Raw genomic sequence first — 25,075 nt, 5'->3', positions numbered from 1 at the left:
ACGCCAAGGGATAAAACCATAAGAACACCGCTATGCATTCTAATATAACACGTTCGCCTCATCACTTGGTTGTCGACATAAAACAGTTTCAGCTAACCGATTTGTAGGGTTGGTTGAAACTGTCTATTGCCAGAGATAAGGGATGTCCATCCGGTGATTGAGAATTTCATTCTCAATCACCGGATAGACACAAAGAGCTTGGCTCCCGCCGTTCACCCGCGCCTCTCCCGTTCCTCCCCAACCCGCGCCCCCATCTCAATCACCAGAATTTCTAATCACCAGAATTTCTAATCACCAGATTCTCCCGTTCACGGGTTGCTTTCCCCCAACCCCCATTCACTGGATACTTTATCTCTCGTTCACCAGCTCCTTTCCCCCATTGCTTTCACCCCTTCTAATCACCAGTTGCTTTCCCCTAACCCCCATTCACTGGATACTTTATCTCTCGTTCACCAGCTCCTTTCCCCCATTGCTTTCACCCCTTCTAATCACCAGTTGCTTTCCCCTAACCCCCATTCACTGGATACTTTATCTCTCGTTCACCAGCTCCTTTCCCCCATTGCTTTCACCCCTTCTAATCACCAGTTGCTTTCCCCCATCTCTAGGCAATAAAAACAACCATAATTGTTATCTCTCATACTATCGATCCCAATCGCTAGAAATTGGCTTTTTCCCCATTCGCTATAAATCGCAGCAGTTTGCCAGAATTAGTTTTATCTCTCCGAAATAATTAATGTACCCAAAATTGGACCGCCAGTTTATTATTCTTTTTAGGGGAATCTCTATGGGAGTTTAACATTACAATAAAGCTAAAAGGTCCAGTTTGGGGTACATTTGGTCCGAAATGGGGTACATAGGGCCGAAAATGGTGACTTTGGTCGTTTTTGGGGTACATTTGGTCCATTTTGCTCCATTTTTGGGTACATCCCTGCTTTCCCCCATCCCCATTCTCCAAAATTAGTTTTCCTCGCGCAGATATCTGGAGATTAGATTTCTACCCGTTTGCTTATCGCTTTCGAACCCCTTAATTTCTAATCTCTAGGCAATAAAAACAAGTTATTTACATTTAATTTTTTATTTTAGAACTTTGTTTTACATGTTAGTAGGTACTATCAGATATTCCATTAGATGGTTATCTTGTACATTACACAATTAAAACAAATTAAAGTAGTTAAGTTTACAGGCATTTAAATGGGGTGAAACGATCTCCTGCAACTTAATTTAATTAAAAGTTCTAACTCACGTATTTGTAGTGTTTAGCAACAGTATCGTCTGACATCCGAGGGACAGTTACAAACGTCTTCTTCTGGTACAGGTGAGAAGCTTTTGTCAGAGACCGTAGTTGCTTTTGGCGTCGGGGGAATGTCCCATTCTAGCGAAAGGTACTTTTTTTCCGATGGTGAATTATCCCTAGCCGGACAGTTTGGAAAGAATCTAGCATGTTCAAGTTCTGGTACGTCTCCTGATTTCCATCCTTCTAATACGCCATGGCATTTGTAACATCGTACTTCATCGCCCCGCTGAATATAGTAGAATCCAGCCTTCGCTAGTTGCTCCTTAGTGACGTGCGGATTTTTCCAGTGACGAAACGTTTCAAGTCGATACACTTCAATGTCCATAGCTGATCTAGACCAAATACGTTCTATAGTTTCAAATGATACATTCTCTAAGCCTACATTTACCCCTAAGTCTACTAAACCTAATTTTATCAATATGGTTAAATTTCTACGCTAAAATTATCAATATAAATGCTTTTTTCAATATGCAAATTGTTTTAAATATGTCTAAAAATATAGTCTATTACCAAGAAAAAATAGTTACTTACTTTATGGGTAGAAATCCTTTGTCAAGCTGTAGAAAAGACTGAGCGAACCGTCAGCAGGTCTTTACTCGTCAATGTGCCGTAGAGAAATGACGCACGGAAGATTAATTTATTCCTATCTTGTTGAGAATAATTCATCACGTGATCTAAACTTCAAATAACCCTCAAATTCTATTGGCTGTCTCTCTCTCTGACAGTTTAAACTGCCTCTAATGATTGACGGCACATATTAACCCACTTGAGTATTTGGAAAAAACCCTTTGCTACTCAAGGAGAGTTTTGGAAATACCACGTTGACGATATCAAAATCGAGCTCTCACTTGAAAATGTTTACGGAAAACAATCCTCTTGGAAAATTGAGTTACGTAGAAGATTGCTAAAAAATGGCTATGTGTTAAGTTTTTTTCAATAATGAGTCTTATTTTTTACATTTTAAAGTATTTATTAAGAGTGAAAAATCCTATGACTACACTGACGGCATATCTTAAGTACCGGTGGAAAAATCCAGTGCTCAAAGTTCAGTTATCTTATTAAACGTGCGCGTGCACAGAAAAATGAACGAGTCACGTGATAGTAACTTAATTTCTACGCTAATCTTACCCCTACTAGACCTAATTTCTGTCTAATACATTTCCAATATATATATATATATATAAAAGAATGCCTAAAAATTTCATTTTAAATATAATAAAATAGCCTAGCTGATTATTATTATTATAACTTACTTTTCAGCGTGACCTTCAATGACTATTCCCAATGCTAAGACTCTTTATTGAGATAACTAAGAATTGATTCCCATGACTACCCTGACGGCATATCTTAAGTACCAGTGGAAAAAAAAATCCATTGCTCAAAGTTCAGTTATCTTATTAATCGGGTGCGCGCGCACAGAAAATGAAAGTCACGTGAGAATCGGTACGTCACTGAAAATAGTGGAAGTGTCATCACTAGAGTTCTTTTATCAATATATTTAATTAAGGATTATTTCAAAGTTTAGATGGCGCCATGGTTCTCAAAGCAGTGATATTAAAAGATCTCAACGGGTGGAATTGGAGAAACGCTAAAAATATTATCGACATATTCATTCTCCCTAAGTATAAATAAATAAATAAATAAATAAATACATTCTTGGCATAGTAGTAGGATTTTAAGAAAAAAATTAAATACGGAAAATCAATTATTTTATTTTAAAGGTTTTGTGATTTCTCACCAAACAATTTCAACATCTTCAATGTAGGCTATCACATCAGGGGCATCTCAAAAATCTTTTTCCTCTGATCTCCTAGTTTCTGCCTCTGTCTTTAGTATTAATAAATATTTTCCTATCCATAAACCATTTCCTAACTGGTGGACATTGATAACACTAAAAGTTTACTTATAATAATATGCTGAAATACATTTTCCAATACGCAAAAAATTAAAGCTAGACCTAAAAACCTGTAAAGTGTAAATAGTTAAGACTAAATTTCTAAGCCTAGCCCATGAAAGTACATTTTCCGTAAATAATATCCTAACATGAATGCATTTGGTTTTTTTTAAAAAATATGCTAATTAATTTCGTAAACAAGCATAAATTTTAGTTCGCCCTTCCTCCAAAATATCTAATAGAGCTAGTACATTCTCGATAAATATACATGTTCTTGGGGAATAAGAGACGTTTTTTATCAAAGTAAGCCAAGTTTAAAGCTTATTGTCATTGGTTCCATAACAAAAACCACATTTGGATCAAAATAAATTTATTTATTTTATTTTTATACAGATTTTTTTTCATTTTTTTTGCCTTAATTTCAATTTTGGGAGTCGGTACCCGTTTCACCGAAGATGAAGATGCTTCGTTTTATTCAGCGTTGGGTAAATCGCCGTGTAAAAAAACATCTAGCATTGCATTAACTTTTTCCTCGTCCTCGTCCGAGACCCCTACAATACGTCTCTCGATCTATAAAGTAAAGAAATCAAAATAATAAGCTAAAAGATAATCCATACCTTCTATTCACTAGTTCAATTTATCACTGTCTCATATATCCACTATCGTACATACATACATTCATACACTAACTTACTAACGCTTTAGTCTCAGCAAGTTTTTATGTTGTATAATCAAAGTTTTGAATCGAATAATAATAATAATAATAATAATTAGATCAAAACAAATTTCAAGCTTACGTTAATGTATTCCCTTGAGTGAGGGCCCAATCTTTGATAAATCTTCTCAATGACGACATGGGTAGCTAGATGGACGTCGATGTAACCTTCGTCCTCTTGCAGGTTCAATTCACGTAAATACCAGTTTTTATATTTTCTTAACATTATTTCTAACGTTCTAAACGAAAATTGTTTTTCGTTTGGCATATCAGGCTTAAAAGAAAACCTAAGAACTGCTTTAGTTACACGCATATCCACGTTATTTTCCATAGCTAATATTTAGCCCTTAAACTTGCTCGTAATTACGAAGAATGTAAAAATGTAGAATGCTCGCTCCTATATTTATGCCAAATCAGAAATCACTTGAAATAATAACTTCATTTGGTACTTAAAAAACGGTGAGAGGTGGGAGGAGGGGTTTGGTAATTTATAAATTTTTATAATCAAATGTACCATAGCAAAAGTATATAAATAATACAAGAAGTGCACTAATTATTATTTTCGCTCGCCAGGTAATTTCGTTTGATTTCCGTTTCGCACGGACGCAGATAACATGGTAACGCGACTACAGCGAACCGATAAAGCTAATTAATAAAATATTGTCAACCATTTGATATTAGAAATGTTAAAATAAAACTTTTACAGATAAATCTAATTTATAAAATATTGCCAATTGAGGGTTTGCAAGTTAGTTTGATTATAGGTTTTGAGTGTTAGAATAGAAATAACGCTAAATACAGGGTTAAATTCAATTCAAAATAAAAGACCATGACAATAAAAAATAACCTTTAAAATATAAATCGCGAAGAAAATGAAGTAACGCGACTTTTAAAATTAGTATAAAATGTTTAATCCCTCTGAAAACGTGAAAATTCATATAGGACAAAACCCAAATACATGTTTACTGAGCTTAGCACTCTACTTTTTCAATCCTCTATTCTCAATGGTGGCCTCTATTTTTACCATCGTCTGCTTCGTAAACTTTATGGATGCATTGGAAGGGCTCAAATTAAGCTAAGTGGGTACACTTCTTGTTTAATTTATATACTTCTAACCATATTAAAGTATCAATTTTAATAAAAGGAATTCAACTTAAGTGTTGTTTTGCTATCTGAAATTCGAAAACAAAGAAGGTAGTACAGGGGTACTTAAGTTGATTTTAATATTTTTTTTAGAAATAACTTAAGTATACAGCGAAATAATCATTAGTGGTATCTAATTTTTTAAGTGCCCACATACTTCTCATCTCGTATAAAAGAGGGTCATTTTTGTACTATAAAACCATTCCATTCCTGAAATCCGCTACAGGAAAAAAGTTGATTAAGCTAAGCAATTTACGAGCGACGTCCTAGCGTACTTGTAATTAAGAAAGTAAGTACTTAGTTTTACGATTTTGCTTAAAACTATGATTTTAAATCGATAAAGTGAAACACGTAAAGTGTCCCTGACCAAAATTGTTTCACAAACATCTGTACCGTTTAATAAGATACGAGTATGATAACGATTTCTAGAGCCCTATGTTCGATAATGATTCATTAGGAAAATTTGAATATAGTTTAAATTTTTAATTACTTATTTTTTGGTTTGACTACCAATTTGGAGGACTACTGTTTTGATTTTGATATAACTAAATTTGATTGGTTTTCGAAAAGTTTTCTCTTCTACCCCCAGCCCCCAGTTTATAATTATGATGTCAGTTGTAAATTGTTTTTTTCGAGTATAAAAAGGGTAAACAGAAAAATTGAGAGATAATATTAAGAAAACAGCCAATTCGAATTGTTTCGGAATTGGCTCGAGGGACTAAGTACGTAGATATACGTCAATTGTAAATTCTAAACTTTGTATATATATTATATTCAATCATTCATTCTTACTAATTTTATAGTAATGGATCCTATTTCCATAACTTTGGCCTCGGGAAATGAGTACGTCGGTACGACAACCGAATCTATGATTTGCTTTCACTGCGGCGAATGTACGGAAGAATTGGCAGTAAGAGGCGGAGGACTCTTCTTTTGCTGGGGTCGAGAGTGCGCGCATTATCAAATGGGAGTAATTTTTCGACATGGTAATGTCTATACCAAACACATCCCAGGGCATCTTATAAAGGAGTTCCCGCCCCATCTCCGCTGTACGTACTGTGGAAGAAGAGGGTCGAAGAGAAGCCGTCGACGGGAGGAGTGCTCAGCGTTCGATTTCATGGGATGCTGTCATTACCCTAAGCCTCCCAGAGACCGAACTGTAGTTCGTTTTATAAATAGATAAATAAATAAATAAAATTGCGAATAATTTACAAATAAATGTCTATTGACTTTTCTTCATCCTATAATATAAGTTTATTCCTAAATTTTTAAGCTTATTACAATAAGATTTCTTTAAGAGAGAGAGAGAGAGAGAGAGAGAGAAAAGAATTGCTTAAATTAGGAAGTAATAATGAATCTATTGAATCCAATGTAAAGAAAATGCATCAAGATATTAACTTGGAAAATCCAAAAGATGATTCACCAGTAAGCAGTATTCAGTTAATTAAAAATCATAAACAAAAACCGACTGATTACGGTGCATCAAGATATAATATTTGTATATCTTCGAAAAAAGGTGAATCATTAAACATCAACAATGCGGTAATTTACTTATAATATATTTTATATGAAAATAATTAAAGGTTTTATAAATGATAAATTATATTATAGATTATAGGTGGATCTAATAGCAAAATAGTATACGTCCAGGTAAAGTATTGTTTTATTTAGAAGTTTAAATATTAAGTTAATGGTTTATTTTAGAATAACTATATGTTAAATGATTTATTTTAGAATAGCGTTGATACATATGGTGGTAGGACAACATTAGAAAGTAGGTATATTGATTTAAAAAAACTATCGATTAATTAAACATTTTAATAATATTTTTACATAGCTTCGATAGTATCCAGAGATTGTACGATTGTTATTACAAAATGAAACTAATTTATTTTATAATAAATATAGGTAGTAAAATGCTGCAAAAACCTCTGACTCTACGTTCAATACGTTAAAATAGATTACAATACGTAAATATAGGTGAAAAAATACTAGAAAAACACGCATACTATTATTTTTTTTAATTTTTGGAAATACACAACATCCACCAGTTACTTCGCAATGACGAACTGGCTGCTCTCTTTGTCCCAGGAGACATGACCAATGAGTTGGCAAAGTACGGAAAAGACTCGTACATCCAAGAATTGGCAACAGGTGGCGCAAAAAATTACGCCTTGATTTATACGGAACACGTAATTTTTTGCGCCACCTGTTGCCAATTCTTGGATGTACGAGTCTTTTCCGTACTTTGCCAACTCATTGGTCATGTCTCCTGGGACAAAGAGAGCAGCCAGTTCGTCATTGCGAAGTAACTGGTGGATGTTGTGTATTTCCAAAAATTAAAAAAAATAATAGTATGCGTGTTTTTCTAGTATTTTTTCACCTATATTTACGTATTGTAATCTATTTTAACGTATTGAACGTAGAGTCAGAGGTTTTTGCAGCATTTTACTACCTATATTTATTATAAAATAAATTAGTTTCATTTTGTAATAACAATCGTACAATCTCTGGATACTATCGAAGCTATGTAAAAATATTATTAAAATGTTTAATTAATCGATAGTTTTTTTAAATCAATATACCTACTTTCTAATGTTGTCCTACCACCATATGTATCAACGCTATTCTAAAATAAATCATTTAACATATAGTTATTCTAAAATAACCATTAACTTAATATTTAAACTTCTAAATAAAACAATACTTTACCTGGACGTATACTATTTTGCTATTAGATCCACCTATAATCTATAATATAATTTATCATTTATAAAACCTTTAATTATTTTCATATAAAATATATTATAAGTAAATTACCGCATTGTTGATGTTTAATGATTCACCTTTTTTCGAAGATATACAAATATTATATCTTGATGCACCGTAATCAGTCGGTTTTTGTTTATGATTTTTAATTAACTGAATACTGCTTACTGGTGAATCATCTTTTGGATTTTCCAAGTTAATATCTTGATGCATTTTCTTTACATTGGATTCAATAGATTCATTATTACTTCCTAATTTAAGCAATTCTTTTCTCTCTCTCTCTCTCTCTCTCTCTCTCTTAAAGAAATCTTATTGTAATAAGCTTAAAAATTTAGGAATAAACTTATATTATAGGATGAAGAAAAGTCAATAGACATTTATTTGTAAATTATTCGCAATTTTATTTATTTATTTATCTATTTATAAAACGAACTACAGTTCGGTCTCTGGGAGGCTTAGGGTAATGACAGCATCCCATGAAATCGAACGCTGAGCACTCCTCCCGTCGACGGCTTCTCTTCGACCCTCTTCTTCCACAGTACGTACAGCGGAGATGGGGCGGGAACTCCTTTATAAGATGCCCTGGGATGTGTTTGGTATAGACATTACCATGTCGAAAAATTACTCCCATTTGATAATGCGCGCACTCTCGACCCCAGCAAAAGAAGAGTCCTCCGCCTCTTACTGCCAATTCTTCCGTACATTCGCCGCAGTGAAAGCAAATCATAGATTCGGTTGTCGTACCGACGTACTCATTTCCCGAGGCCAAAGTTATGGAAATAGGATCCATTACTATAAAATTAGTAAGAATGAATGATTGAATATAATATATATACAAAGTTTAGAATTTACAATTGACGTATATCTACGTACTTAGTCCCTCGAGCCAATTCCGAAACAATTCGAATTGGCTGTTTTCTTAATACTATCTCTCAATTTTTCTGTTTACCCTTTTTATACTCGAAAAAAACAATTTACAACTGACATCATAATTATAAACTGGGGGCTGGGGGTAGAAGAGAAAACTTTTCGAAAACCAATCAAATTTAGTTATATCAAAATCAAAACAGTAGTCCTCCAAATTGGTAGTCAAACCAAAAAATAAGTAATTAAAAATTTAAACTATATTCAAATTTTCCTAATGAATCATTATCGAACATAGGGCTCTAGAAATCGTTATCATACTCGTATCTTATTAAACGGTACAGATGTTTGTGAAACAATTTTGGTCAGGGACACTTTACGTGTTTCACTTTATCGATTTAAAATCATAGTTTTAAGCAAAATCGTAAAACTAAGTACTTACTTTCTTAATTACAAGTACGCTAGGACGTCGCTCGAAAATTGCTTAGCTTAATCAACTTTTTTCCTGTAGCGGATTTCAGGAATGGAATGGTTTTATAGTACAAAAATGACCCTCTTTTATACGAGATGAGAAGTATGTGGGCACTTAAAAAATTAGATACCACTAATGATTATTTCGCTGTATACTTAAGTTATTTCTAAAAAAAATATTAAAATCAACTTAAGTACCCCTGTACTACCTTCTTTGTTTTCGAATTTCAGATAGCAAAACAACACTTAAGTTGAATTCCTTTTATTAAAATTGATACTTTAATATGGTTAGAAGTATATAAATTAAACAAGAAGTGTACCCACTTAGCTTAATTTGAGCCCTTCCAATGCATCCATAAAGTTTACGAAGCAGACGATGGTAAAAATAGAGGCCACCATTGAGAATAGAGGATTGAAAAAGTAGAGTGCTAAGCTCAGTAAACATGTATTTGGGTTTTGTCCTATATGAATTTTCACGTTTTCAGAGGGATTAAACATTTTATACTAATTTTAAAAGTCGCGTTACTTCATTTTCTTCGCGATTTATATTTTAAAGGTTATTTTTTATTGTCATGGTCTTTTATTTTGAATTGAATTTAACCCTGTATTTAGCGTTATTTCTATTCTAACACTCAAAACCTATAATCAAACTAACTTGCAAACCCTCAATTGGCAATATTTTATAAATTAGATTTATCTGTAAAAGTTTTATTTTAACATTTCTAATATCAAATGGTTGACAATATTTTATTAATTAGCTTTATCGGTTCGCTGTAGTCGCGTTACCATGTTATCTGCGTCCGTGCGAAACGGAAATCAAACGAAATTACCTGGCGAGCGAAAATAATAATTAGTGCACTTCTTGTATTATTTATATACTTTTGCTATGGTACATTTGATTATAAAAATTTATAAATTACCAAACCCCTCCTCCCACCTCTCACCGTTTTTTAAGTACCAAATGAAGTTATTATTTCAAGTGATTTCTGATTTGGCATAAATATAGGAGCGAGCATTCTACATTTTTACATTCTTCGTAATTACGAGCAAGTTTAAGGGCTAAATATTAGCTATGGAAAATAACGTGGATATGCGTGTAACTAAAGCAGTTCTTAGGTTTTCTTTTAAGCCTGATATGCCAAACGAAAAACAATTTTCGTTTAGAACGTTAGAAATAATGTTAAGAAAATATAAAAACTGGTATTTACGTGAATTGAACCTGCAAGAGGACGAAGGTTACATCGACGTCCATCTAGCTACCCATGTCGTCATTGAGAAGATTTTTCAAAGATTGGGCCCTCACTCAAGGGAATACATTAACGTAAGCTTGAAATTTGTTTTGATCTAATTATTATTATTATTATTATTATTCGATTCAAAACTTTGATTATACAACATAAAAACTTGCTGAGACTAAAGCGTTAGTAAGTTAGTGTATGAATGTATGTATGTACGATAGTGGATATATGAGACAGTAATAAATTGAACTAGTGAATAGAAGGTATGGATTATCTTTTAGCTTATTATTTTGATTTCTTTACTTTATAGATCGAGAGACGTATTGTAGGGGTCTCGGACGAGGACGAGGAAAAAGTTAATGCAATGCTAGATGTTTTTTTACACGGCGATTTACCCAACGCTGAATAAAACGAAGCATCTTCATCTTCGGTGAAACGGGTACCGACTCCCAAAATTGAAATTAAGGCAAAAAAAATGAAAAAAAATCTGTATAAAAATAAAATAAATAAATTTATTTTGATCCAAATGTGGTTTTTGTTATGGAACCAATGACAATAAGCTTTAAACTTGGCTTACTTTGATAAAAAACGTCTCTTATTCCCCAAGAACATGTTTATTTATCGAGAATGTACTAGCTCTATTAGATATTTTGGAGGAAGGGCGAACTAAAATTTATGCTTGTTTACGAAATTAATTAGCATATTTTTTAAAAAAAACCAAATGCATTCATGTTAGGATATGATTTACGGAAAATGTACTTTCATGGGCTAGGCTTAGAAATTTAGTCTTAACTATTTACACTTTACAGGTTTTTAGGTCTAGCTTTAATTTTTTGCGTATTGGAAAATGTATTTCAGCATATTATTATAAGTAAACTTTTAGTGTTATCAATGTCCACCAGTTAGGAAATGGTTTATGGATAGGAAAATATTTATAAATACTAAAGACAGAGGCAGAAACTAGGAGATCAGAGGAAAAAGATTTTTGAGATGCCCCTGATGTGATAGCCTACATTGAAGATGTTGAAATTGTTTGGTGAGAAATCACAAAACCTTTAAAATAAAATAATTGATTTTCCGTATTTAATTTTTTTCTTAAAATCCTACTACTATGCCAAGAATGTATTTATTTTTTTATTTATTTATACTTAGGGAGAATGAATATGTCGATAATATTTTTAGCGTTTCTCCAATTCCACCCGTTGAGATCTTTTAATATCACTGCTTTGAGAACCATGGCGCCATCTAAACTTTGAAATAATCCTTAATTAAATATATTGATAAAAGAACTCTAGTGATGACACTTCCACTATTTTCAGTGACGTACCGATTCTCACGTGACTTTCATTTTCTGTGCGCGCGCACCCGATTAATAAGATAACTGAACTTTGAGCAATGGATTTTTTTTTCCACTGGTACTTAAGATATGCCGTCAGGGTAGTCATGGGAATCAATTCTTAGTTATCTCAATAAAGAGTCTTAGCATTGGGAATAGTCATTGAAGGTCACGCTGAAAAGTAAGTTATAATAATAATAATCAGCTAGGCTATTTTATTATATTTAAAATGAAATTTTTAGGCATTCTTTTATATATATATATATATTGGAAATGTATTAGACAGAAATTAGGTCTAGTAGGGGTAAGATTAGCGTAGAAATTAAGTTACTATCACGTGACTCGTTCATTTTTCTGTGCACGCGCACGTTTAATAAGATAACTGAACTTTGAGCACTGGATTTTTCCACCGGTACTTAAGATATGCCGTCAGTGTAGTCATAGGATTTTTCACTCTTAATAAATACTTTAAAATGTAAAAAATAAGACTCATTATTGAAAAAAACTTAACACATAGCCATTTTTTAGCAATCTTCTACGTAACTCAATTTTCCAAGAGGATTGTTTTCCGTAAACATTTTCAAGTGAGAGCTCGATTTTGATATCGTCAACGTGGTATTTCCAAAACTCTCCTTGAGTAGCAAAGGGTTTTTTCCAAATACTCAAGTGGGTTAATATGTGCCGTCAATCATTAGAGGCAGTTTAAACTGTCAGAGAGAGAGACAGCCAATAGAATTTGAGGGTTATTTGAAGTTTAGATCACGTGATGAATTATTCTCAACAAGATAGGAATAAATTAATCTTCCGTGCGTCATTTCTCTACGGCACATTGACGAGTAAAGACCTGCTGACGGTTCGCTCAGTCTTTTCTACAGCTTGACAAAGGATTTCTACCCATAAAGTAAGTAACTATTTTTTCTTGGTAATAGACTATATTTTTAGACATATTTAAAACAATTTGCATATTGAAAAAAGCATTTATATTGATAATTTTAGCGTAGAAATTTAACCATATTGATAAAATTAGGTTTAGTAGACTTAGGGGTAAATGTAGGCTTAGAGAATGTATCATTTGAAACTATAGAACGTATTTGGTCTAGATCAGCTATGGACATTGAAGTGTATCGACTTGAAACGTTTCGTCACTGGAAAAATCCGCACGTCACTAAGGAGCAACTAGCGAAGGCTGGATTCTACTATATTCAGCGGGGCGATGAAGTACGATGTTACAAATGCCATGGCGTATTAGAAGGATGGAAATCAGGAGACGTACCAGAACTTGAACATGCTAGATTCTTTCCAAACTGTCCGGCTAGGGATAATTCACCATCGGAAAAAAAGTACCTTTCGCTAGAATAGGACATTCCCCCGACGCCAAAAGCAACTACGGTCTCTGACAAAAGCTTCTCACCTGTACCAGAAGAAGACGTTTGTAACTGTCCCTCGGATGTCAGACGATACTGTTGCTAAACACTACAAATACGTGAGTTAGAACTTTTAATTAAATTAAGTTGCAGGAGATCGTTTCACCCCATTTAAATGCCTGTAAACTTAACTACTTTAATTTGTTTTAATTGTGTAATGTACAAGATAACCATCTAATGGAATATCTGATAGTACCTACTAACATGTAAAACAAAGTTCTAAAATAAAAAATTAAATGTAAATAACTTGTTTTTATTGCCTAGAGATTAGAAATTAAGGGGTTCGAAAGCGATAAGCAAACGGGTAAAAATCTAATCTCCAGATATCTGCGCGAGGAAAACTAATTTTGGAGAATGGGGATGGGGGAAAGCAGGGATGTACCCAAAAATGGACCAAAATGGACCAAATGTACCCCAAAAACGACCAAAGTCACCATTTTCGGCCCTATGTACCCCATTTCGGACCAAATGTACCCCAAACTGGACCTTTTAGCTTTATTGTAATGTTAAACTCCCATAGAGATTCCCCTAAAAAGAATAATAAACTGGCGGTCCAATTTTGGGTACATTAATTATTTCGGAGAGATAAAACTAATTCTGGCAAACTGCTGCGATTTATAGCGAATGGGGAAAAAGCCAATTTCTATCCGGTGATTGAGAATTTCATTCTCAATCACCGGATAGACACACCCCTCTCTATTGCCAAGGATTCTTGAAGACGGGGAAATGGTCAGCCGTTTGGCGGGGTATTTCGACACATTTTTCCCATTTTCCGATTCCCCTACACCCTACTTTCTCAGGTGTTCAAGACACTCGCGTTGAGTTTCATTGATGTCACCACCTAATTTTATTTGTATTGTATTTTTGTATAAAAAAAACTAAATAGAATCGAAGTCGTCAAAACGGTAAAAAATTAAGAAATCTTTTAAAATCAAATCCTGATGTCCGCTTAGATATATTTTAAATTAGAAAAAAACTATATGCGCGTTTATAAACTTCAATAACAAGGTATTTTTTGAGCGCGCTATCTCGGTTTTTAAATTAAAACAAAGACTGTTAAGTCCCCTAATGTTACGCAACCCCATTTTATCTAAAAACCTTAAACAAACCTATTACCAATGGCGTAGCCAGAAATTCGTCAGGGGGGAGGGGGTAGCGAAGTATGTGAATGTTAAGAGTCGGTGGAGACGGTGGTAAAAGTATAAACAGTCAATGGTAGGCCCAATTGGACACGGCACTGGCTCTTATATCGTTTTATTCAGTCGGCGAAGTAAAAATTACTCTCCCAGAGAACCAGCAAACCCAAATAGAAAATCATCAAACCCAAATCCCGATTTCCTACACCCTAGTGATAGCGACGGTCACCTATAAATTCCGACTTCTCATGGGCATTGTAGTTGCTGGCAATATTGACAATAGTTACAATGCGGGATCTATACCAAAAATATAATTACATATTTGGAATGCGAAGAACTATCACTTAATTAATATTATGTTTAAAGGCGTATGAGTTGAGTGTATATATACATTTGATAAAAAAATTGAAACCCAATAATAACAAAGCTACAGCGGAAGTGTATAATATACGTATACCTGAGAAGTGTGCATATCCCGATAATCCTAAGATTATTAGCTTTATAGGCAGACTCCCTCTAGGTTTTCAAAATGATTAAATATGTAAATTCATTTCACAGTGGGATTAATGTTTCCGTCAGGTGCCAATTTTTCATCATTTCATTTTAGACTAGCCGAAACGCCCGGCGTCCGGCCGGGCTTTCAGCTAGATGAGTACATTTGTGTTCATTAGACTATACAGGCAAAGTCTGAAGATCATGTCACACTTCTATTTTACTTCTGGATATATTTTGAGCGCTAAATGACATAAAAACACACGTAGGACTATGCGATTACAACCTATAAGGCGTTCAAAGGCTACCCTGGCCCGGGGAGCGAGAGAATACCTGCGTCTTTTGACAGCGTGAGGTCAAGGTACTTCGGTCTTGAGGTCACGGGTTATTGGGCCCGCGGGCAAAAACTACGAAGGTAAGCAAACTCAAGACAACTTTAAAATCTGACGGCAGGCGCCACAACGCCGCAGACCAAATTTCGGGCGAATCGGACAATTATCTTGGGCGTGCATAAAGAGTAACAAACCAATATACAAACAAACAAACCAACATACAAACATCAGATTTTATATATATAGATTTTTGCTCATATACAGTACTTTACCTTAAATTTTGATTGTTGCGAGGTCAGATTAAAGTTTCGAAGAGTGAAAGGTTTTGACAAGGGTTGACGAAAATCATACCTGATGACCGAATTCCAGATTTTAGGGAAAACCCTTGTAAAAATGAAATTTCCTATACGAAAAACCTAGCGATACGTCTTCGCTAAATAATCCTTTCGCCTTATCAATTTTTATATACTTGTCAATAAAATTATTATGACCAGATTCCTTTACTAAACTCCATTGGTGAAACTGGCCACAAATGAAGCTTTTTCCCAAATTCGGGTAAGATTCATTTATTTATCTAGCTTCTCGGGGAGCGAGTGCAAATAAAACGTTACCCCAAATGTCGATCTATTTTAAAAATCATAGAAGTTTCGTTCATTTATCGAACTTGTCGGAGAGTGAGCGAAAATAACACGTTCCCCCAATTGTCGCTCTATTTTAAAAATCAAAGAAGTTTCGTTCATTTATCGAACTTGTCGGAGAGTGAGCGAAAATAACACGTTCCCCCAATTGTCACTCTCTTTCAAAATTCACGAAAGATTCGTTCATTAGTCGAACTTTTCGCAGAGCAACTACAAATAAAACGTTCACCCAATTTTCGCTCTCTCCTAAGAACCTTTGTACAAAGGCTCGATTGAAAAAAACTTCTTTGCGGGAGAGATTTTTTCAAACTTTAGTGTCGCCGAATTCATGCTGAGAGAGATAAGGAGTACGTTTGGGTCCGAATTATTCATGCAGTGAACTTTGGGCGAACGAACTACAAAAAGTTCGAGAGAGGTGAACTAAATGTCAGTTTTGCCCAGCTCTGATTCATTTGATGAAAGAGTAGAAACGAAATAAATCGATTTGTTTAAAATAAAAAAAATGTTTATTTATTTCACACATAATTATTTTTACACATTTTTATTATTCTTGCCAACGAGAAGGAGGCCGGGTCTGTCTTTTGGGCCTGGGAGATTTTTTAGGAGATGGTAATTTTAATTTTTTTTGCGGCGATATTGGAATGCCACCAACAGCACCCTCCTCCAAAGATAGCTCTCGATCCCAATCATCTTCCTTGCTTAATTGACTTCCAATATCGGTATTTTCTAAGTATTCTTCAAATATTTCATTTTCTCGATTTAATCGTTTATGCTTTCTATCCTCAGTAATTGTCTTTTGTTGCTTAACAATCGGCGTAGATGATTTCCTTTTCCAAGAATCTACAGTCTTTAAGAAACTCGGGAATTTCCTAGTTTGTTCGTTTTCTCTCTCGCTGAGATAGTCTTTTATTTTGCGTGTCATAGTATTTAAACGCAGCTCCGCAGCGTCGCCAGCGTTAACTCCCTCGGGCGTTTTGAAGGGTGAATAAATTTGCGAGGTGAACGGGGAATTTAATGGAGCAACAGGTCCGGGTGTTTGAAAGTTTGTAATTTCAACTTTAGGTACCGGTATCGCTTTTCTCATTTCCCGGGCCTCGCTCAGTATTTTTAGAAATTCTCGTAATTTAGAGCGGCTCTTTAAATTAGAAGTTAATATATTTTGCAGCTCATTATCTAATAAGTTATAATATGTTTCCTGGGGAGAAACAAGCTGTTTATTTTCTTGAGATATTTGTCCGACACTCAATGCGGGAACTAAAATCATTTTTTTTCATTTTATCTTTTATTGAATAAATTGGCAATTAAAGGAACGATAGAGCCTAATAAAGCCGGTATGAAGAATCCCGGACCTTTCTGAATTATTAGCACGCTTCTTTTTTTGCGAAATTTTCGGACTGGCTAAAAACCGTATTGCTTTTTTATATTTAGATAATTGTTTTTTTTGGCTTTATATAATATAATTCCACCCCCTTTCAAGTTTTTGCAAACGGTCTGTAAGGCTTTTAATTGCGTTGGAGAACTGTTAGCTAATAAATTTTTACGTATCCCTCCGTTAGATTTATACAATAAATTTAAATATGGATAGTGTGTTTTAAACCTGTCAGAGGGATTTGCAATAGCAGTCGTTTTTTTACGTACTGTCTTTTTTGGTGCCATTTTCTTTAATGAAGTTGCTAATAATATAGTAAATTATTTATTATTGGAAAAAACTACCATTTGTGGTCGGTTTTGATTAAATGTGTACGATCTTAATCGTAAGCTATCTGGAGTGGTGACAGATGTGTCTATAAATAGGGAATTGTAAGGTTCTCTAGTAGCCATATCGTAGGCCATTTTAATTATTTTTGTATTATTTGGAGATATTTTATTGGCCAGATATTGGATTTGACTTAGATATCGAGGAGATTTAAACAGATTTAGATATGACATATTAAGAGAGATTAAACGAGATTGTTTGCCTCGGGGAAATAGGGTTTGTGAGATTAATACGACTGAAATTTCATAATGATGACTGTCGACAGTAACCAATTTAGCAATTTGATCATTTTTGTAAAGTTCTTCTGCTAAGTCATCAATAATAAGTAAAGAATTTCTATTTGATTCCCAGAACTCGCTGTCCATTGAAGGAAGTCCTTGAATAAACTCTATATCGGTTAAAAACTGAGATAAATCATGGTAACCTGATTGCCAAACCGAATAACAATAAATAATTTTAATAGGAGGTTTATCGATTAATTCATTCCTCCATCTAATTAGTGAGTTCGTCCATGATGATTTGCCCGGCATAGTAGGTCCTGACACCATCATTCGAAACGGTGAAAGAAATTTTATATAAGACATTACTGTTTAAACAAAGACAACATACTACGTATTTTGTTAGTAAATTGACTGATTTATAGAATATATGAAAAATAAACAAACACATTTTTAAATATAAAAAATTATTTTATTAAAGAATAATGTTTCTTATCAAAACCATTCCTTCACCAGTTATATAAAGTTTATAATAACATACAAAAATAACATTTTGAATAAAAAATAAATCATAATATCTCTTTCACCAAAAAAAATTATTAATTCCCGTATTCTAGTAAAAATTCAATTTTGGAAGTTAAAAGTTTAAATCTTAGGTTATTTAAAAATAAAGTATTTACTCGATTTTCGGAAGAGATTTCATTTACGATAACTATGTTGTTAAATGACACCTGTTTTGCAAGTTTTTTTGTTACATGTTTTTTAGATTTATAATTAAAAGATGACAATTTTATTTTACAATTCACCATTTTCAAATTCTAAATAGCCGTAGGGGACACTAGAAATATTCTCTTTTAGCACACGTTTACAAAAAGTTTTTTTGAAAGTTTTACTTAAGTTGCCAACACGTAAAAGCATTTTGTACTTATCTTTTATTACGTTAAAGGGAATTTTCACCTTAAACTCGGTATTTGGTACAAAAATCATTTGTTTGAAGGCGTCGAAATGTATGATGTCTGAATTTTCCCTGGTAAGAGTTATTCCTTTAAGTTTTATAATTGTCTGATTATTTTCAAGTTTAAAACTGTAGCTTTTAGGTCCAGTTGATACGAATTTTGTGATATATGTATTCGGAGTCTCGCACGTAAGTTCACCTAAATTACCACCGAGGGGGGGGGGGGTAGCCACTCGTTTGGTTGATGTGTAAATTTTACTCCATCCGTGTCAAAATAAATTACACGCTTTCCCAACTTATTAATAAACTTATGCAGATGAATACGCCCGTAACTGGTGACAAACGAAGCAACAATAACATTACCTTTTGAAAATGTTGGGGCTAGCTCACTTTTTTTATATAGCTTACCATGGCAACATCGTTGTTGATTAAATGAAAGTCTGTTAATTTATTCGATGTGTCTGCTATAATCTCGGTTAATTGGGAGTAGCGATGGATAATTTTAGTTGATGATTTATCCATTCTTAACGCCATTCTGCCATATATCGAATTTTGCGCCAATTTCGCGGAAGTTCTTAACGATGGGTTATCAACAATTTCCTCAGGCTCTAACCTGGTCAAAGATCATCTTCAAGGTGAAATTTGAGATTGAAAATATGTTTTTCGATTTTTCCAAGGACAAAAATTTTGTTTTGCGAAAATATTTTGGGGGTGTCTTGGGGGGTTATGGCGGCCATCTTGGCGGCCATCTTGGATTTACATGTTCATATTAAGTTTACTACTACTTACGGCTACACACGTTGCAAGCCGAATCCCAAAAGAAAATTATGCCGATAGGTTTATTAAAAAACGCCAATCGCGCAGACCTACGTCCAACAAAAATTAAAGGAGATAGCTGTAGTTTTTCGAATAGTTGCGCCTTTGACTCCATAATTCATTTATTAGCAACATCGATTTGCGATAGCTAGGAAATGAAAAACAAATTAGATATTCTTAAAGAAATGACCTTGTTTGATTTGGCAAATTCACTAGGCAGCGAAGGCATAAAGGCAACAACATACCAAAAACGAGGACTTACTTTGTCACAGGTGACAAATTTTACCATATTACCAAACAAATTGAAATTCTTCAATTGCAACGAATCGGTTCCTGTGTTGCTAAGGAAACTTTTCCGCGACTATCCTCTGTACACCTATCATAATGTTTGCAGTAACGATGTTTGCCGAGCACAAAAAATTGAAGAATTTCGCGGTATTTTATCCATTGAATGCCCACCACAAAATTTTCACTTCTGCAAAATCTTGTGAGTAGACACATCGATGGGCATCAGATTGAATGCTTTGAATGTGGACGTGAAAGAAATATAACATCGAGCAATATTCAATTTTACACATTTGTCGAATTGACTAACTTAGACGAAAGACTTGATTATGAAGGCGTGTACAATGTGAAGTTGAACGATATTCCCACGAAATTGAAAATCAAAGTCTATTAAATGAAGCTTCGAGGAGTAATGGGTTACAGAGGAGCGAAAATTACCATCACAATGGCGCAAATGGGGCATTACATTTCGTACGCCTGTCGCGAAGACGGATTAAGAGGAAAGCGGGAAAAATATGACGATTTAGCAAAGCAGAGAGAGGATTGTGCAAATAGCGAAATGGTCTGCGTGCACGCACTATACTATTCAATTTAAAGTCCTTTTCCTTAAATTTAAAGTTTTTTTTCCTAAAGTATTATTTTAATGTTCCATTTTAAAACAAAAACCCTTTTCGGTTGACTTTTAAAAATAAGATATATATCTACATTTCTAAAAAATATTTTCTATTACATTATAATAAAGTTGCTTTCATAAATGTTAAGATCATATTTTAAGATCGGGGGGCTGACCTTTAAATTATTCCCCGAATTACTAAAATATTGTAATTTTTAAATGAAAGCGGTGCAAGCTCTAATTTTGACGGTGCAAGGTGATGCAAGCCGAGTGCGTATAGAAACGCGTGTTTGTTTCGTTTTTGGTTACCTGGGGGGCTGACCATTAAGTTAGCCCCCCATTTACTAAAATAATGTAATTTTTAAATGAAAGCGGTGCAAGCTCTAATTTTGACGGTACGAGGTGCTGCAAGCCGAGTGCGTATAGAAACGCGTGTTTGTTTCGTTTTTGGTTACCTGGGGGGCTGACCATTAAGTTAGCCCCCCATTTACTAAAATATTGTAATTTTTAAATGAAAGCGGTGCAAGCTCTAATTTTGACGGTGCAAGGTGGTGCAAGCCGAGTGCGTATAGAAACGCGTGTTTGTTTCGTTTTTGGTTACCTGGGGGGCTGACCATTAAGTTAGCCCCCCATTTACTAAAATATTGTAATTTTTAAATGAAAGCGGTGCAAGCTCTAATTTTAGACGGTGCAAGGTGGTGCAAGCCGAGTGCGTATAGAAACGCGTGTTTGTTTCGTTTTTGGTTACCTGGGGGGCTGACCATTAAGTTAGCCCCCCATTTACTAAAATATTGTAATTTTTAAATGAAAGCGGTGCAAGCTCTAATTTTGACGGTGCAAGGTGATGCAAGCCGAGTGCGTATAGAAACGCGTGTTTGTTTCGTTTTTGGTTACCTGGGGGGCTGACCATTAAGTTAGCCCCCCATTTACTAAAATATTGTAATTTTTAAATGAAAGCGGTGCAAGCTCTAATTTTGACGGTGCAAGGTGGTGCAAGCCGAGTGCGTATAGAAACGCGGGTTTGTTTCGTTTTTGGTTACCTTGGGGGCTAACCATTAATTAATAACCCAGTTTGTTTCTCTTGTAACTCCTTAACTATAACAGTGCAAGGTCCAATTTTGGTGGTGCAACATGGTGCAAGAGGGGCGCAATTTATTAAAGATGAAATTCGAAGTGTATGCTAAATCTGGGGGGCTGGTCATTAAGTTGGCCCCTCATTTAGTTTTACCAGTACCGTCCGCCACGTAGTGGTGCAAGCTTTATTTTTTGTGGTGCAAGGTGAGTGCAATTCGTTTATAAGTAATAATTAAAAATTCGCGTTACTGGGGGATCAAGTTAATGGACCCCCGAGGGGTACCTTGTGAACCTCCATTTTTATCCCAAAAAGTCGAGTTTCGTTTTTGTTTCTTCGAGAATTTGCGCTGATAAATTATTTTTCCGTTTAGTTATGGGTCTTTGACTCATTCGTCGTTTACGGCATGCACAACCACACTTTATTCTCGGTTATAGATTAGCTGCCTGCGATCCGTAAATTGTTGCCTGCGATCCGTAAATTGTCCTTTAAGTTTTCTTAAGGATCAGCACCTTGTTTGATATAACCCCACCTTCGTTTACCGTATCCTAAGGTTTCACGCGTCAACGGTTTTATAACAGGTGTTATTTATATAATCAACTTTTTAAAATGTCTCTCACGCCTCTTTCCATTAATAAACCGGTCCGGAGGAACAACGTCCTCCTCTGTATCGAACCCTTTAATATATCAAGAAACTGTCACTGTCAGCCATTTCATCTCAAATGAAGCCTGATGACGTTTTTATCGTTTATAAAGACTAGCGGCTTTCCAAAAATCGTTCTGTTTTTCGTGTTATTCGGAGATTGCTGAATTTCTTAACTGTCTGAATTGCTGAATTTAGAAGGAAACCTTCCATAAATCCTATTATCTGAACTTTTTGACTATTTTGCTGAATGCTGAATTTCTGAACTCAAAATTTCAACAACGCATTTATAGCCGTCAGAACGGTTTTATCTGAACTTTTTGACTATTTTGCTGAATGCTGAATTTCTGAACTCAAAATTTCAACAACGCATTTATAGCCGTCAGAACGGTTTTATCTGAACTTTTTGACTATTTTGCTGAATGCTCAATTTCTCAACTCAAAATTTCAACAACGCATTTATAGCCGTCAGAACGGTTCTGTCTGAACTTTTTGACTATTACGCATTTATGTTTCGCAAATAATATCACTGACTTTTATAACTAAACCTTCTTCGGTGGAAATTGTTTTTATATTATCACCGCACCAATTATAGTTCAAAAATCAATTTTCAAATCATTTAACGGTTTTTAGAAAATCATAAGATGGAACAACCATTCGGCCATATCTTAATTGACTCATCCAACTTTGCATTTCTTTGTTATTTTTAATTTCTTTTTTTATTCACATTTTAAACTAATGTCAGGATATTTTTCCGAAAACTTTTTGGCTACCCAACCAGCTTAATATGCTATTCCATCCTCTTCCTCTGTAGTTGTACTACTTACAAAAATCACATTGATTTCCCTCCCATACAACTAATTCAGAGAATGAAGTGTGCTCTTGTTTTATTATCTCTTTGGTTCGATTTCACTTTGGCAAGGTTTATAAAAAAAATTGCTTTTTCCTTATCAGTTAAGTAACGAAACTTTAAAAGCAAAAATGAGAAGGAAAATGCTATTTACACAGAGACCAATTAATCGTAGCATGATTTACTATACAGTACTATATTTCTGACAACTCGCTCCGAAGTTTCGTAGTTTATAAAAGAAATCAAACAGCCTTATCAAAGAAAAGGTTTACTGATCTTATGCAATCCACAAAAACTGGTTACACATACAAAGGAACGCAAAGGTAACTGGGTTGGTGATGAAAACCTTTTTAAAATAAGAGAAGAAACACTTAAACAGCAGGTAATTTTTAGTTTCATGGGTACCAGCAAGTGGAGTGCCGAGCTAATAATGTACTTATAAATTTAAGCCTAGAATATGTATTAGGTTTGCCACCTGTTCAAAATTCATCAAATTCCCTGGCTAGTTTGAAATAATATTGAAAAGTTACGATTGTTATATAAATACTATATACATCTTAGGTAACTTTAAAATATGATCCAGAACATTTATCTCCCCTATAATCTTCAAATGTCCCGTGGTATTTCAACGTCACTGAAAGATATCTAATTAAAGTATTTGAGATTAATTATATCTATATTATAAATTTTCGTTTAGCAAACGTTTGTAACGAACTTAAAAAATCTTACGTGATATTGAGAGTAGAGGAGAGAACATTGAATAGCTTTGAATAAAAAAATCCGCTAAGTTTATAGACTTCATTAACTGTTCCATTCAAGATGATTTTAACTATTTCGGCTTGGAGCAATAATAATTTCCGTTCAAATACCAGTAAAAAATTATCAGTTTTGAAATGTTCATTGAGTTAAATTTTCTTAAAATTACCCTAACAAACGCCATTTTAATATTTTGATTTCAACAGTTGATTTTCTTGAGCACCATTGTATATTTTATTATAACAGTATAATGAATCTATTAATTCGAAATTCATCCCTCGTTTTATAAGCAGACATGACTACACGGTATCTATCGCGTAAAGAAATGTTTTAAATAATTTTACGATAGATATGCTTATGACTCGCGGAATGTTTGAAACAGGTATTGTTAGTAAAAATCACATTTTTCTGTACACTATAAAATATTGGTTGGTAGTGGTTGATGGTTTAAATGGCACCGATAGTTATCCGCTAGGCTAATAATCAAGGCATTAACGTTGGAAGCAAGCCAATGAGCGACTTTTAATATTTATAGAAAGGGGAAACCGCCGATCACATTAGAAAAACCAATTTAAAAGTGAAAAGAGAAATTGCAAACATGTTCGAAGTTTTCAGAAACCGAATTTATTTGATTGCGTCCAAGATAACTTGATCCGAGGGGTAAGACACTCTGCGAACTCGGTGTACACTGCCGTACCTTTGACAGTGCTAAATGGAACTCGCGAACTCTTGAAAATATGAACATTTAACAGTGCTAAATGCACGAACTCGGTGTTAAGATTATCTGAGACTGTCTTACCCCTCGACTTGATCTTACCCAAATTTATGATATTCATCTATTTGTTCTCCTAACATTCATAAACGAAACTTTTTTGTACTGAAGCCTTAAAGGTTGACTTTAAAACGAAAGAGCAAATATGTATATAAGCACAGTGGCGTAAAGAGGATGTGTGGCCCACGGGAAAAAATTCTTGAATGGCAGCCTTTTTGTGTCGAAATCACCTAAAATAGATATTTACCACAATTTTCACCAACATTGTCGCCAGACAGTTTTTGGTGCCCTCTTTTGTGTGGTGGGATCTTCAAATTCCCCCACGCCACTGCATAGGAGCACCAAGAAAAATCAAGGGGGTGTTTTTATCGGCCCGTTTGTCCCCCCCCCTTAATCCGGCCCTGATAGTGGATATTTTTCGTATATATATCTAAGAGAACTATTAGTAACCGACGATGGCCAGCGTGGTCCAAGTGAAAAAACAAGCTGGCCTGGAACGTGCAAATTCTTGCACTGCTCAATGGAGTCACAAAATAAGTTCAATTATCGGTGGTGTTATTAAAATATAAAAGAGTTTCAATAACCGCACAGCC

At 34.4% G+C, this 25,075-nt stretch overlaps 1 protein-coding gene across 1 annotated transcript; it reads right to left on the bottom strand.

The window, feature by feature from the left end:
• Positions 1-1,186: 1,186 nt before the first annotated feature.
• LOC149954621 (death-associated inhibitor of apoptosis 2-like) lies at positions 1,187-1,862 on the bottom strand. Its single transcript, XM_090167661.1, has 2 exons — positions 1,826-1,862; positions 1,187-1,626 (listed from the first exon to the last, which is right to left on the bottom strand). Exon 2 carries the CDS (start codon positions 1,617-1,619, stop codon positions 1,257-1,259), a length of 363 nt encoding a protein of 120 aa, XP_090023787.1. The 5' UTR covers positions 1,620-1,626; positions 1,826-1,862; the 3' UTR covers positions 1,187-1,256.
• Between the last annotated feature and the right edge of the window lie 23,213 nt (positions 1,863-25,075).

The sequence above is a fragment of the Leiobunum rupestre genome, chromosome 3, assembly GCF_980474605.1.
Source record: "Leiobunum rupestre chromosome 3, qqLeiRupe1.1.hap1, whole genome shotgun sequence".
NCBI classification, from domain to species: domain Eukaryota; kingdom Metazoa; phylum Arthropoda; class Arachnida; order Opiliones; family Sclerosomatidae; genus Leiobunum; species Leiobunum rupestre.
This window is presented reverse-complemented; position numbering and strand designations above follow the sequence as displayed.

Excerpts from the sequence above, each read along its gene's own strand:
- LOC149954621 (XM_090167661.1), bottom strand. The coding sequence starts at position 1,619 with ATGGACATTGAAGTGTATCGACTTGAAACGTTTCGTCACTGGAAAAAT.